Source organism: Prionailurus viverrinus, chromosome B3 (genome assembly GCF_022837055.1).
Source record: "Prionailurus viverrinus isolate Anna chromosome B3, UM_Priviv_1.0, whole genome shotgun sequence".
Lineage (NCBI taxonomy): Eukaryota > Metazoa > Chordata > Mammalia > Carnivora > Felidae > Prionailurus > Prionailurus viverrinus.
Window position 1 is genome coordinate 95,047,579 of NC_062566.1, and position 12,444 is coordinate 95,060,022.

The window sequence follows — 12,444 nt, forward strand, 5'->3', positions numbered from 1 at the left end:
AAATTCATCAGCAGGCCTCTGAGAACCCAATTAGTCTACAAGTTAGCAATTTCTGAAATAATATCAATTTAACATTCCTCAAATGCATTCTCCATCTTTAACATTGTTCTAACGTGTTATTTGTCATCAGTATTAAGAATACAAAGAATCTAAACTATTTCTCTGTTTTACAGTTCTGACCTGAGACACAAAAGTATTGTATACCTGCAACTCAGTTGTAACTTTGTGCCTTAATGTGATTGTTGCTTTAGCATTTGATAAAAGGGACTTTCTAACATTGCGTCTTGGTGTTAAAGAATGGCACTGACATGTTAAATCAAAGAACAGTTTTGTCAGTCAGAGGCCACATAGGTATAAATCATCAAACCAGTAGTGATGACTGTGTTTTCTAAGTAGATGGTAAAACCTCACTAGTTCACCCCAAATGGAGAAAAGCAGTTTTCACTAATGAAAAACTAAATGTTAGAACTCTTTGAAGGAAATTTAGAGAATAGTTTTATTTTAAATTATATTCAGCAGTCAGAACTGAGCTACTGAATGGGCCAAATTGAATAAATGAAATCATTGGTAATTAGTGTAATTATATCTATCAAACAGTCTTCCATAGCAGTGCTTCTGAAACTATTTGTGGGGGAGGACCAGATTTTTAACATTCCTCATCCACCGTGGACTGATACTTTTACAAAATACAAAATCACCTTAGTGGCTGTCACGGCACTGTCAGGTTGCTCTGAAAACCTCTAAGTATTCTCATTTACTGAGCTTACATCGCTGTAGACCAATAACAACTTGCAGACAAGAGGTGGTCTGGCGACTCTACTTCAAATGGCACTTTTCCGAGTTTTGAAGCGTCAAAACCCTTTGAGTAGTCTCAGTACTTGCTCAAATCCGTTGTACTGGTTTTTGCTCATGTTCCTAAGTTGACCCCCTCCCACCCACCCGTCAGAACCCTCATGGCGCCTAGATCCTGGGTGTGATCCTGCTGAACTAGATCCTGGGTGTGAACTTGCACGCGTTCTTAGCCTGATGTGCCCTGTAGGCTAACCAGGCGTGTCTCCCCCTCCCCTCCCCTCCCCCGCCCGCCGTCCTGCGTGAATGTGCTCCTCACCGCGCAGAGAAGAAGCAGTACCGGGAGTCCTACATCAGCGACAGCCTGGACCTGGACGTGGACCAGCTGGAGAAGCGGTCCCGGGCCAGCGGCAGCAGCGCGGGCAGCGCCAAGCACAAGCGCCTGTCCCGCCACTCCACCGCCAGCCACGGCAGCTCGCACACGTCGGGCATCGAGGCGGACACCAAGCCCCGAGACGCAGGGCCGGAGGACAGCTACTCTGGCAGCGCCATCCACCGCAAGCTGAAGACCTGCAGCTCCACGACCAGCCACGGCAGCTCCCACACCTCCGGGGTGGAGAGCAGTGGCAAGGACCGGCCGGAAGAGGACTCGCAGGACGACGGTAAGCCGCTCGCCACGGCTTTCTAAGCTGGCAGCGCTGAGCCGCTGTCGCTCGCCCCCTTCTTCCTCTTGCCTCATCTTGTTTCTGGTTTTTTTTCCCCAAGCATCCCTTCTGGAGAACTGCTGTGTAGGGCACAGCCGGGGGGTAGTAATGGACAGGTGTCCTGCACCTTCCCCCGTGATTTGGGGGAGTTGCTCGTGTCGGTGAACAAAGCATCCCTCTGGTCATGATCCTTTGCCACCACAGGGTTGGACACCAGTGGAGGCTGAGTCCTGGCGGTTTAGCCGAAGTAGAGGAGACGTCGGTGCCGCAGCACTCGTGTCTGCATTTCTGGTTCCCAGATTAAATAGGCATCGGTGAGGACAACAGCAGAGACGCAGTGATAGCGACAGAAATGTCTTAAACTTTGCAGAGGAAAAAAAAAAAAGACTTGAGCCCAGGTCATTGGTTATTTAGTATTTCTTCAGTTCCTCCTATGCAGCCAGAACTCTGGGAATGTAAAAGAAAGTTAGCACCTGGATGCTTAACTCTGTTAAGGAGAGAAAAACCAGACTGTCTCAGCCAAACTTAACATATGTGGGCATCTTTTTTATTATTTTTATGCCTCAAGTGCTATAGCATTCGGGTTTGGGGAAAGGGTAGTGACTTCATTAAGGAAAACGGCAGCCCATTTGCTTGCTTACTGTAGAATTCATGTGGATCTCTAATGAAGTCAACTGAATGCCCTGCGGGCAGGCAGCTCTGGAAATGGGGAGCTTCATGAACTATTCCTTGTGCAGGTGACAGCAGTCTGCTCTGGCTTAGACATGTGGCCCATCAGTCTCAGTTGCCCTTTGTCATCTCAGCAAGGTGGTATAGCTCTTTCCTGCTTTCTCACAGAGGAAAAAATAACACAGTTCAATCGTGGCATTAGAAGACATGTAGGTAACACAGCAACCCTGTGAAAAAGAGGGCAAATACATCTAGTTGAGAATTGTCCTAGAGTTTCCTATTGTAGATTCTCATTAGCAAATGTATTTTAAAATCTGAATAACTACAGAGCCTCCCGCAAAGTGTGGCTATGAATGCTGGCATCCATTTCCCTTCGTGTCACTAAACGTCTTTTTCTTCTTCTGTGTCAGAAATAGAGATGTTGGTTGATGACCCCAGGGACCTGGAACAGATGAATGAAGAGTCTCTGGAAGTCAGCCCAGACATGTGCATCTACATCACCGAGGACATGCTCATGTCACGGAAGCTGAATGGACACTCTGGTGAGCTCTTGTGGGAAGTTCTTCTCCTGAGCTAGTGGATGGTCTTGGACTAAGGAGCAGGTGCCTCAGAAAACAGAAGGGTCAGGGTGGGGCTCTCGATTAAAACAGGGCTGGAGGGGCGCCTGGGTGGCACAGTCGGTTAAGCGTCCGACTTCAGCCAGGTCACGATCTCGCGGCCCGTGAGTTCGAGCCCCGCGTCAGGCTCTGGGCTGATGGCTCAGAGCCTGGAGCCTGTTTCTGATTCTGTGTCTCCCTCTCTCTCTGCCCCTCCCCTGCTCATGCTCTGTCTCTCTCTGTCCCAAAAATAAATAAAAAAAAAAAAAAAAAAAAAAAACAGGGCTGGAATCAGAACCTTTCCAAGTCAGTGCCATAGACTGCAGGGTCGAGTACCTCGTGAGGAAGAAAGAGAACAGAAGGGGAGAAGCATCTAGGATGGGGAATTAGCATCTTCTCCCCTGTGCTCAGCACAAAGTGGTAAAACACAGTTTTCTCTTTGTTGCTGTTGTTTTGTTTTGCTATTACAAATGATAATCAGAGAATCCTAGAATACATCTAGAAGGGACCTCGGAGACCTCCTTTTTACAGATGAGAAAACCCATAGATGAGGGGGACAGACGCTTAGGTGGCTAGAAACAGAAGGCAGGTCTCCGAGTTTGGTTTGTATTGTTTTTCCCCAACTAGATCAGAGTGGGTATGGGAGTGTGGAGGAAAAAGTGTCAATAAATGTTGGCGTAAAAAGGCATTCCTATTATATTCTGTATTTCATTAACTCTACTAGGACACTTGCATTCACTGTAAACCTATTATGGGATTATATAATATGATATGTAATAATCTATTTCTATCAAATAAAAGGTATTACCCTTCAATATTACTGCAAAAAACCACAGTATGGGTTTTGTTTTCAATTTTTTTTAATGTTTATTTATTTTTGAGAGAGAGAGAGAGAAACAGAGCTCGAGAGGGGAAGGGCCAGAGAGAGAAGGAGACACAGAATCCAAAGCAGGCTCCAGCCTCCGAGCTGTCAGCACAGAGCCCGACACAGGGCTCGAACTCCCGAACCATGAGATCATGACCTGAGCCAAAGTCAGACGCTTAACCGACTGAGCCACCCAGGCGCCCCAGGTTTTGTTTTTAAACCTCAGTCACTCCTAACTGCTCTCGCAACATTTTATGAATTGGTCTCCGTTCTGTCTAAAAAACATACCTTAGGAGTGAAGTCAAAATGGCCCAGGTACTTACTGGTCAGCCGCTTTGAGCTTTGAGTGAAAGACCCTGTTTACAACTGGGGTGACCTGCCATTGCTGTGTCAAGACCCACGGTCCCTGATAAGTGAGCCTCACCCATGCAACAGGTGCTGGGAATGAGAGAGAAACAAGACCACAGTACACATGGTCCCCTCATCCTGGCATTGAATCTGTAAGAGCACAAGGCTCCTTTTATTGCAGAATTTCCTCTGCTCACCTAGCAGAAGCATGGCCTCCAGATGCTCTGCGGGGAATAGACCTGCCAGTGGTTACAGAGAACCGCTCTGCCTAAGCAAACTCAGATTCGTCAGGCTGCTTGCTCTGGTCATGCTGCAGGCTTAGAGTTCTCAAACCAAACTTTACCCCCGTTTCTTTGCCCATTTACTTTCTTACATAGATGTCTTCCCTCACAAATACATTTTAACACATGTATTAAATATAAATTTACAATTTGATGCACATTATATGTACATGGATATCATGCTCTCACTTGATATGTGCATGTGTATTTTTGTGGAAAGAAAACTGTCCAAACCATATACACCAAAGTGTCCATGGGAGGAGGGGAGATGAGGGAAACAGACTTTGGCTTTTTATTTATATATTTCTATGTTTAATTTTTATGATAAGATTTTGTAATTTTAAATAGAAATAAAATTTAAATAAATAGGGTGGCTGTTTAAAGAGGTTTTTATACAAAAAAAATGCTTTTTGAAATGTTATTTATTGAAAAAGAACCTGAATGGTTAACAATGAGCAGTTATATGCTGTCCATATAGTGAAATATCGTACAGCCATTAACTAATGACACTTTTAAAGAATATTTAATAATATAAGAAAGATAGGTAAGAAAAACAGCACAAATTGTATAATCAGGATGATCTCAAATTACAAAAATGTATATATGTATATGAAAAAATACATAAAAATATGAATAGCCTTTCTCTGGATGATGGGGTTGTGATGATCTTATTTTCTTCCTCGCATCATCCTCCTCTTCCAAATTCTCTACAATTTGAGCATTTACTTTTTTTAACATTTATTTATTTTTGAGAGAGAGAGAGAGAAAGAAAGAGAGAGACAGCATGAGCAGGGGAGGGGCAGAGAGAGAGGGAGACACAGAATCCGAAGCAGGCTCCAGGCTTTGAGCTGTCAGCACAGAGCCCAATGCGGGGCTCGAACTCAAACCATGAGATCATGAACTGAGCTGAAATTGGATGCTTAACTGACTGAGCCACCCAGGTGCCCCTACAATTTGAGCATTTAAACATTGTTTCTCAAGCATGGAGCTGAGATCGAATAGGGATGGAAGTTTGGTACAAGTCAGGTTAGTGTTCTCAGCACCAGACTTGCTGCTGACTTGTCTAATGCGGAGTTTGGGTTTGGGAGCACATAATTTACAGACATGGTGGCCAAGGACACATTTACCAGGAAGTCCAGACGGACCCATGCCAAGTGCCAACCAAGGACACCAGTCCACGTCATCCTCTGAGGATTTGTTAAAAGTTTAAAGCTTTTTAAAAGATAAAGATATTCTCAAGAAAGACCCCCTACTAAAGCAGTCTGTACCAACCCCCAAAACATAAGTACCCACCTGAAGGCTTTTAAACTGTCTACATGTAAACCAAGAATGTCCTCCTTCCATGTTTCAATTGAACAAAATATCAAACACTTAATATATACAAGGTATATACTCGTCACTGAATCGTTAGACGTCATTTCTAAAGAGTTAAGGGATAAAACACAAAAGGCCATTTCTGAGGTTATCAGCAAGTAGCTAAATAAAAATCACATTGCACTCCAGGTTCCTTTTTTATAAGGTGAGAATGTGCTTTATCTGAGAAGCCATTTGGCCTTAAGAATCTGGGGTTTGACTGACCTGCTTCATCTATTTGCAAGAAAAATGTCAGTGATCTCCACTTCCATATCCAATTCTTGTTAGCAGTTTTATCTTACAAAACATTTTTTCCTGGTGCTTCACTCAACATGCTAGAGCCACAGAGGGAAGTTTCAGCCCTGGATTTCTGTTTCCAAAATATTAGGAGGTGACTCCTGGGCACTAGGGTGATTTAGGGCCCTGTCACTCTCAGAGATCCAGAACTGAATGCTTAGGGTGGCCTCCCACTCGTGGCCTCTCCCCAGCAGGATTTGTTGTAGGAGGCAAGTGCCACAGGGCCCCTGTCAGCCCGAGGAGCTCTGAGCTGGGTGTGTCCCGTGTGCAGGCCCTGTACCTCACCCTTTCCATGCATTTACTCGTCAGTTGTCATTAAACTCTGTTGGATAGACACTGCTGTCAGGCCCACTTTATAAGATGAGACCGAAACATAGGGGGGCTAAGTCACTGGCCAGCATACACAGTTAATTACTTTTCTGGGCCTGCTTCCGGCTCAGATCCGTGTGACTCTGGAGGTCAAGCCCCACACTAGACTTTAACCGTCCATCTAAAGGGACCCAAACCTAGACGGCCGTGTCACAGTTTAGCTTTAGGAGGGAGACTGCTTTACATCTACGGTCTTTGTTTTTGTTACTAATTTAGAAGTTGTAGTTCACCTTAGAAAAGGCAGACTCTAAACTCCTTCCTGTATACTGACCCCACATTTATCCCTCTCCCCGCTATTTACTGTGAGACAGGAGATGGGATGTGTCCTAGGCTGGTTGTCTACCACAGATGAGTCACAGTGAGATTTTTCAGGAACGGTTAATACTTGACCTTTCAGTCTTGGTGGTAGCATGTGTCAGATAGGTGGCAAAAAGTATGAATAAGGAAGTCTTCATTGTTGTTGTTTTTCTGTGTTTTACTTCAGGGTTGATTGTGAAAGAAATTGGTTCTTCCACCTCTAGCTCCTCAGAAACAGTTGTGAAGCTTCGTGGCCAGAGTACGGACTCTCTTCCACAGGTACAGAAGGAATCGAAATGTTTAAGTTGTGCACTGAAGTTACAGAAAATGTTAAATTGGAACTTAACGTTTATATTTATATAAATGAGCAAAAATTAAGAACCATAAGGCAGTGATTCTTCTTAGGTACATTCTAGCTTTATCCTCAGTTGGTAACCATTGTGTTTGCTAGTTCCATTCATCTCTGAGTTGATTTTCATTTGGATAAATTATATACTTTGTTTCCCACTTTATAGAGGTGGGAAGTGTGTAACTTCAGACTTCAGGTTGTGTGTGTGAACCTCAACAACTGAGAGAATAATTTTCTTGTCAGGCGTGTTATGGCAGAAACGTTTCCACGCTGATTATTCCATTCAGATTACGTTTTCAAAGTATGCTGAGTGAGACTGATAACCTGTGATCACTTGCTAGACTACTAAAATATCAAAAGATAAAATACTCTGAAATTCATGGTTGTAGCGTCTGGATCTATTCCACAGCTGATATACTCACCTCTATTTCCTGTGTATTCTCTTTCTCTCTCCTTTATGACTCTCTTTCTTGGTCCATCTCTTTCTTTTTTGGGTTTTGTGTCTTTTTTGCTTTCTGTGTGTGCTTCTCTCTTCCCTGTTTTCTTTTTCATTTCTATGTGCACATGATGTTTTATTACATATTTTTTTGAATACTCCAGTGAATAATTTCTAAAGCAGTATGTGTAGCATGATGATTACAAATCCCAGGGTCCACTGCCCGGGTTTGCACCCAGTTCTGTCACCCGGTGTTAGATCTTCCTGTACGTAAGTGCTTGTGGTGCACAGCTGAGGATCAGATTCCACGCCTGCAAAATGGGAAGCGCGTTTGCGTGCCTGCTGTGTGGATTCGTGAGGATGACCTAATGAATTCTGTGTGGGAAAGCCCGTTGGCACCTGGGAAGCCGTGTGGGTCCAGGGGGCCTTCTTCAGGGAGTGCTCGGATGTGATACTTCCAAATAAAATGGTTTTGGGCTCAGACCCTGTTCTCTCCTCCTGGTGCTTTTGCCTTTAGCAAAAAGTGATCTCTTATTCTAACGAGGTTGGCTTTTGTGGTGTTCAGCAGCAAAAGCTGAGAGGTACAGTGCCCTGTTTCCTTAAATAACCCATTAAGCGTCTTTCGTTCATGTAATTATCTGAGCCATTTTTTAACCTATTTATGTTTTCAGCCAGTACCACTTCTGGGGATAATGAGTTCTGTAAGACTGTTGCCCGCTGTGTGGAGTATTTGGCACAGCACCTCCTACAGTGTTTGGGAGCTGCCTCTTGCCTCCCAACCTTTCCGTACTTTGTATTATTTTTTTATCCAAGAACTCTAGCTTTAAAAAAACCAAAAAAAACCCCCAAAAAAACGTTATTCAAATTGTATTCCTTGAGTAATTGGCTCATTTCCGCATTTCTTATGAAAATAATAATAGAGCTCAGCATGAAAGTATTACTGTATAGAATATGTTGATTGTCATATTCTAGTAGAAAGAAAAAGGAAAAGAAACTATATCTGTACATATCTAGCCTCCTTTTAAGACATTTTCTTGACTTCTGAGATGCTAGAGACAGGCTTCTGTTGCATTTACTTCCTTTGCCTTGGATTATTCATCTGTAAAATGGGGAGAATAATAGCACTGGGCTCATAGGGCAGATGGGAAGAGTAAACAAGTAAATACATAATATCGTGTTTAGGTGAGAGCCTTGCACATAATCAGGGCTCAGTAAATGTTAGCCACTCTGACTGTTGGTAGTGGTGCTATTTTCCCCTCAGGACCTCAGACCGGAAATCACTTTCTAACATATAAGGATTCCATGACCTTTTATGATTTTGCAGTGTCGCTCTTTACAAGGGCAAAATAGCGCTCACCTGTCACTTTAGTCATCCTCTTGAAGTGGTTTTAACCTTACTTTATTTTGCAGACCATATGTCGAAAACCAAAGACCTCCACCGATCGACACAGCTTGAGCCTTGATGACATCAGGCTTTACCAGAAAGACTTCCTGCGCATTGCAGGTCTATGTCAAGACACTGCTCAGAGCTACACTTTCGGGTGTGGCCACGAACTGGATGAGGAAGGCCTCTACTGCAACAGCTGCTTGGCTCAGCAGTGTGTCAACATCCAAGATGCTTTTCCAGTCAAAAGAACCAGCAAGTACTTTTCTCTGGATCTCACTCATGACGAAGTTCCAGAGTTCGTTGTATAAAGTACGTCTGCGTGTAGCTAGCCACACAGGCAGCCTGCTGTCTGCTGGAGGCCGGAGAAGCCACGGGTTCTCTCTTTAAGTATCGTGCCATATTTTCTTCACCCCACCACATAGCTCTTTCTTTATGATATTTGCAATGGAAATAAAAGCCTTGGGACAATTGCACTTTAAGTATTACACAGAGAGAAAAGAACTGCAGAGAAGGTACAGCAAGACAAGTGCCCGGAAGTTCGTGACCCTTTGGAAGGAAACATGCTTTACTGGTTACCAAGCCTTCAGAATATTGAATTGTGGTGTGTTTGTCCCTCGTTTTGTTTTTCAGTTTGATCATACGACATCACATTTTTTATCATGTGAAAGATGTTATTAGATTGATTTGTTTGCTTGTAAATGTGTGTGTGTGTGTGTGTGTGTGTGTGTGTGTGTGTGTGTGTCACTCCCTCATGCACATGGTTTGAGGGAGGAGAGAAAGGAGAGTCTCTCCTTTTAAGGGAGAAACCATTGCCTGGTACATAGCCATTGCCGCCTCGCTGGGGCTGTCCCAAAGTGAACACTAATGAAGTGGTCAAAATCTTGTAGTTCTAGCAAGCCAAAGATATGTACATAACAGAAATGCAGCCCGGGGCCAAGAAGACATGAATGAAGCAATAACCAGAAGGCTATGTGTGCTGTGATGCCTTGTGACTCCTTCATGCCTGGTCAGTGCCCTGTCCTCCTCCTGCTCTTCGAGAAAGCTCTGGGACCCAGCTAGTTTCTCGTCCGAGTAACTCATCAGTTGTTTTCACGTCTTCGTGCATTTTGTAGAGTTTGTAAAACCAGTTTCTGTTAAAACTATGGAAACGTCTTAGAAAATGTTTGTGCTTGGTGTTTTGTTTTTTTTAAATCAACAACAAATTGTAGTAATGCTTGTTTCTGCTTAAGCAAAACACCCTAACTATACATATATGTTATACATATATAAATACCTGAGATTGTATGTGTTTATATGTGTTTACAGCTTACTAACGCTTCATTTTGGCTTCCATGACTGTTTTGTGTACATAATCATTCTTGTTTAATATGGAGGAGGTGTCACTGAATGAATGATACCTACAGACAATCAGTTAATATATGCAGAGTTAAGAACAACTGTTTTCCCATGTGTCTTTTGCCATGATTCTCAACCCTGGTTGCACACTAGAATTATTTGGGGAGCTTTAAAAACAATAACACTGTCTGGATCCCACTTCAGACCAATAAAATCAGTCTGTTGCAGTGAGGTCCAGGTGGAATTGCCTTTTCCTTTAAAGCTCTCCAGATGGAGCTAATATGCTACAGGGTTTAAAACCACTGCTCCAGAGGGTGTCTTTTTCTTAATTTTGAAGTTAAGATGTACAGAAAATGTCAGTGTTTGAGGTAGGACCATTTTTAAGACAGTTACTGCCACTGCTATTAGGATATATAATGAAACCTCGTCAGGAGAGTGAATTGATCAACCTTTAGATGTACAGAAACAATGTTGTTCACACTTCAGGAGAGAACTTTAGCACAATGTCTTTCTACGAGATGTTTGTAATGATTTCGTATTTAACGACATTTGTTTACCATATTTTGATACACCATTTTTTCTATCTGCCAGGTTTTCTTAAAAAAAAATTATATATTATTTTCTAAAGAAACAGTCATATTTTTATACAAAATTAAGTTTTCAGGTAACAAAGAAATCAATTTAGGGTACAGCAGAACATGCAGTGTTCCCCGGGGGCGGGAGTCAGTATTATGAACATAAGGGGAGTGTGGACAAGCCTCACCTGTGCTGTGCTCGGACGCCCGCGTGTGGATGGGGCAGGCCAGTGTGGACACTGCAATCCCAATCGAATCAGTTCAACCTGACACTTGGAAAAAGGAACAGAAGTTCTATAGAGTTTTGTAGTCATGCGATTATTTTGTTTTTATCAAAAGTTTTAAAAGAACCAAAGTTTTCAGATACCAGAATGTACAAGTGTCTCAGTCTTCTGTATGAAAGGGTAGAAGGCTCATCTAATGACAGCTTCACTTATAAGTAAGTGGTTAAATAGTCCACCATTTCTTATAGATGCTTAAGGGACAAATCCTAGGAAGTTTAACTCTCAAGAGCCCAGATCATAATGTGGTGCGTTTCCTTAGCTCTTAGCGTTTCTTGCAACAGCGAGGCAAAAGCATATTTAATTCAGTATGTAGCGCTTTAGTTTCTCTGTGCTTCAGCCAGAATCAGGTCTTCAGGGTTTTGCCAGCATTATTGGTGGTTTTGCACACCCTCTTTCTAATTGGGTTTATGCATAGTCTTGTGGGTTTTCAAAAATGAAACATGCTAAGGAACATTTTTGCTTTTTGATCCTCTATTTGTGGCAGAATTATATATATGTATATGAAAATCCATTTTGGTTATCTACGTTTTGTATTTGGAAATTGTTTTAAAAAATAAAAAAGGAAAAGAAACGTACGAAGCTGTTATTTATTCTGCATTTGTTAATATCATCGCTAGTCGGTATACCAGTTGGTATATACTGCCTCGATACAGCGACATTTGTATTTGCAACAATGAGCTTTATATCTACATAAACTGTAAATAATCCTTTCTGTGAAAGGATCATCATATCAGGAAGATACCAAAAGTGTGTAAAAGAAAACTGCATTATTTTGTAATGATTTCTTATAGGCATTTCATGGTAAGATTAGCAGTCAATAAAGTTACTTTTTATTTGTCTTTAAAGTTCCGGTTTTTGTTTTTTTTTTTTTAAGAGTTCTCAATTAAGCAAGAAGCATTAAAGAGTGAATGTTTTCTTTATGTTCTTCTTTCTTATAATAGGCCATGTTGAGGAACATGTAAGGGTCCACGGTGGTAGGATTCTGAGCCCGGAGCCCCCCCCCGTGGCGAAGCTGGTGGGGACTGAGCTGCCCCTGCTCCTGCTCTGCGTGTGTGAGGAGTTCACATATTAACTCCTTCATCCTCGTGTTTGCATACGGCGGGGTCTGTTCTCATTCTCGACCTAGAGACGAAGGAACCGAAGCTCAGAGAGGCAGTGGCAGCCAGCAGCTGTGCAGGCCTGAGCTGTGGGGCTAAAAGCACTCGATAAGATACAATATTTTATTTTTTTTAATTAAAATGACTACTTTAACTTTTCCCTCAAAATAATCATCATTGGCGTGTTAGTTTTAATTTTAAAAAAGTAAGTGGTTACATTTAAAAGCATGCCTATCGCAAGGCTGGGCGTGAGAGCAAAGCGGCATCAGGGGGAGAGGCCGGAGCTGGCGGTCAGTAGACAGGCGTCGAAAGCACCGAAAAGCCTGGCTGTCCTTGTGAAAGAACATCCATTATCTTCTTGTTACTCCAGTTTTCTTGGCTCTCGTGGGATTAATAATTCAAAGGACTATTTG

General features: G+C 42.7%; 1 protein-coding gene across 9 annotated transcripts in view; it reads left to right on the plus strand.

The window, feature by feature from the left end:
* The window catches only part of FRMD6 (FERM domain containing 6), a 329,953-nt gene extending 318,174 nt beyond the window's left edge, over positions 1-11,779 (plus strand). For all 9 annotated transcript variants that reach the window (XM_047862033.1, XM_047862042.1, XM_047862039.1 and 6 more), the window contains 4 exons: positions 1,116-1,451; positions 2,573-2,704; positions 6,756-6,847; positions 8,764-11,779. In XM_047862033.1, the coding sequence (XP_047717989.1) occupies positions 1,116-1,451; positions 2,573-2,704; positions 6,756-6,847; positions 8,764-9,048 (845 nt within the window). In that variant the 3' untranslated portion in view covers positions 9,049-11,779. The remainder of the gene's footprint in view (positions 1-1,115; positions 1,452-2,572; positions 2,705-6,755; positions 6,848-8,763) is intronic.
* The last annotated feature ends 665 nt before the right edge of the window (positions 11,780-12,444 follow it).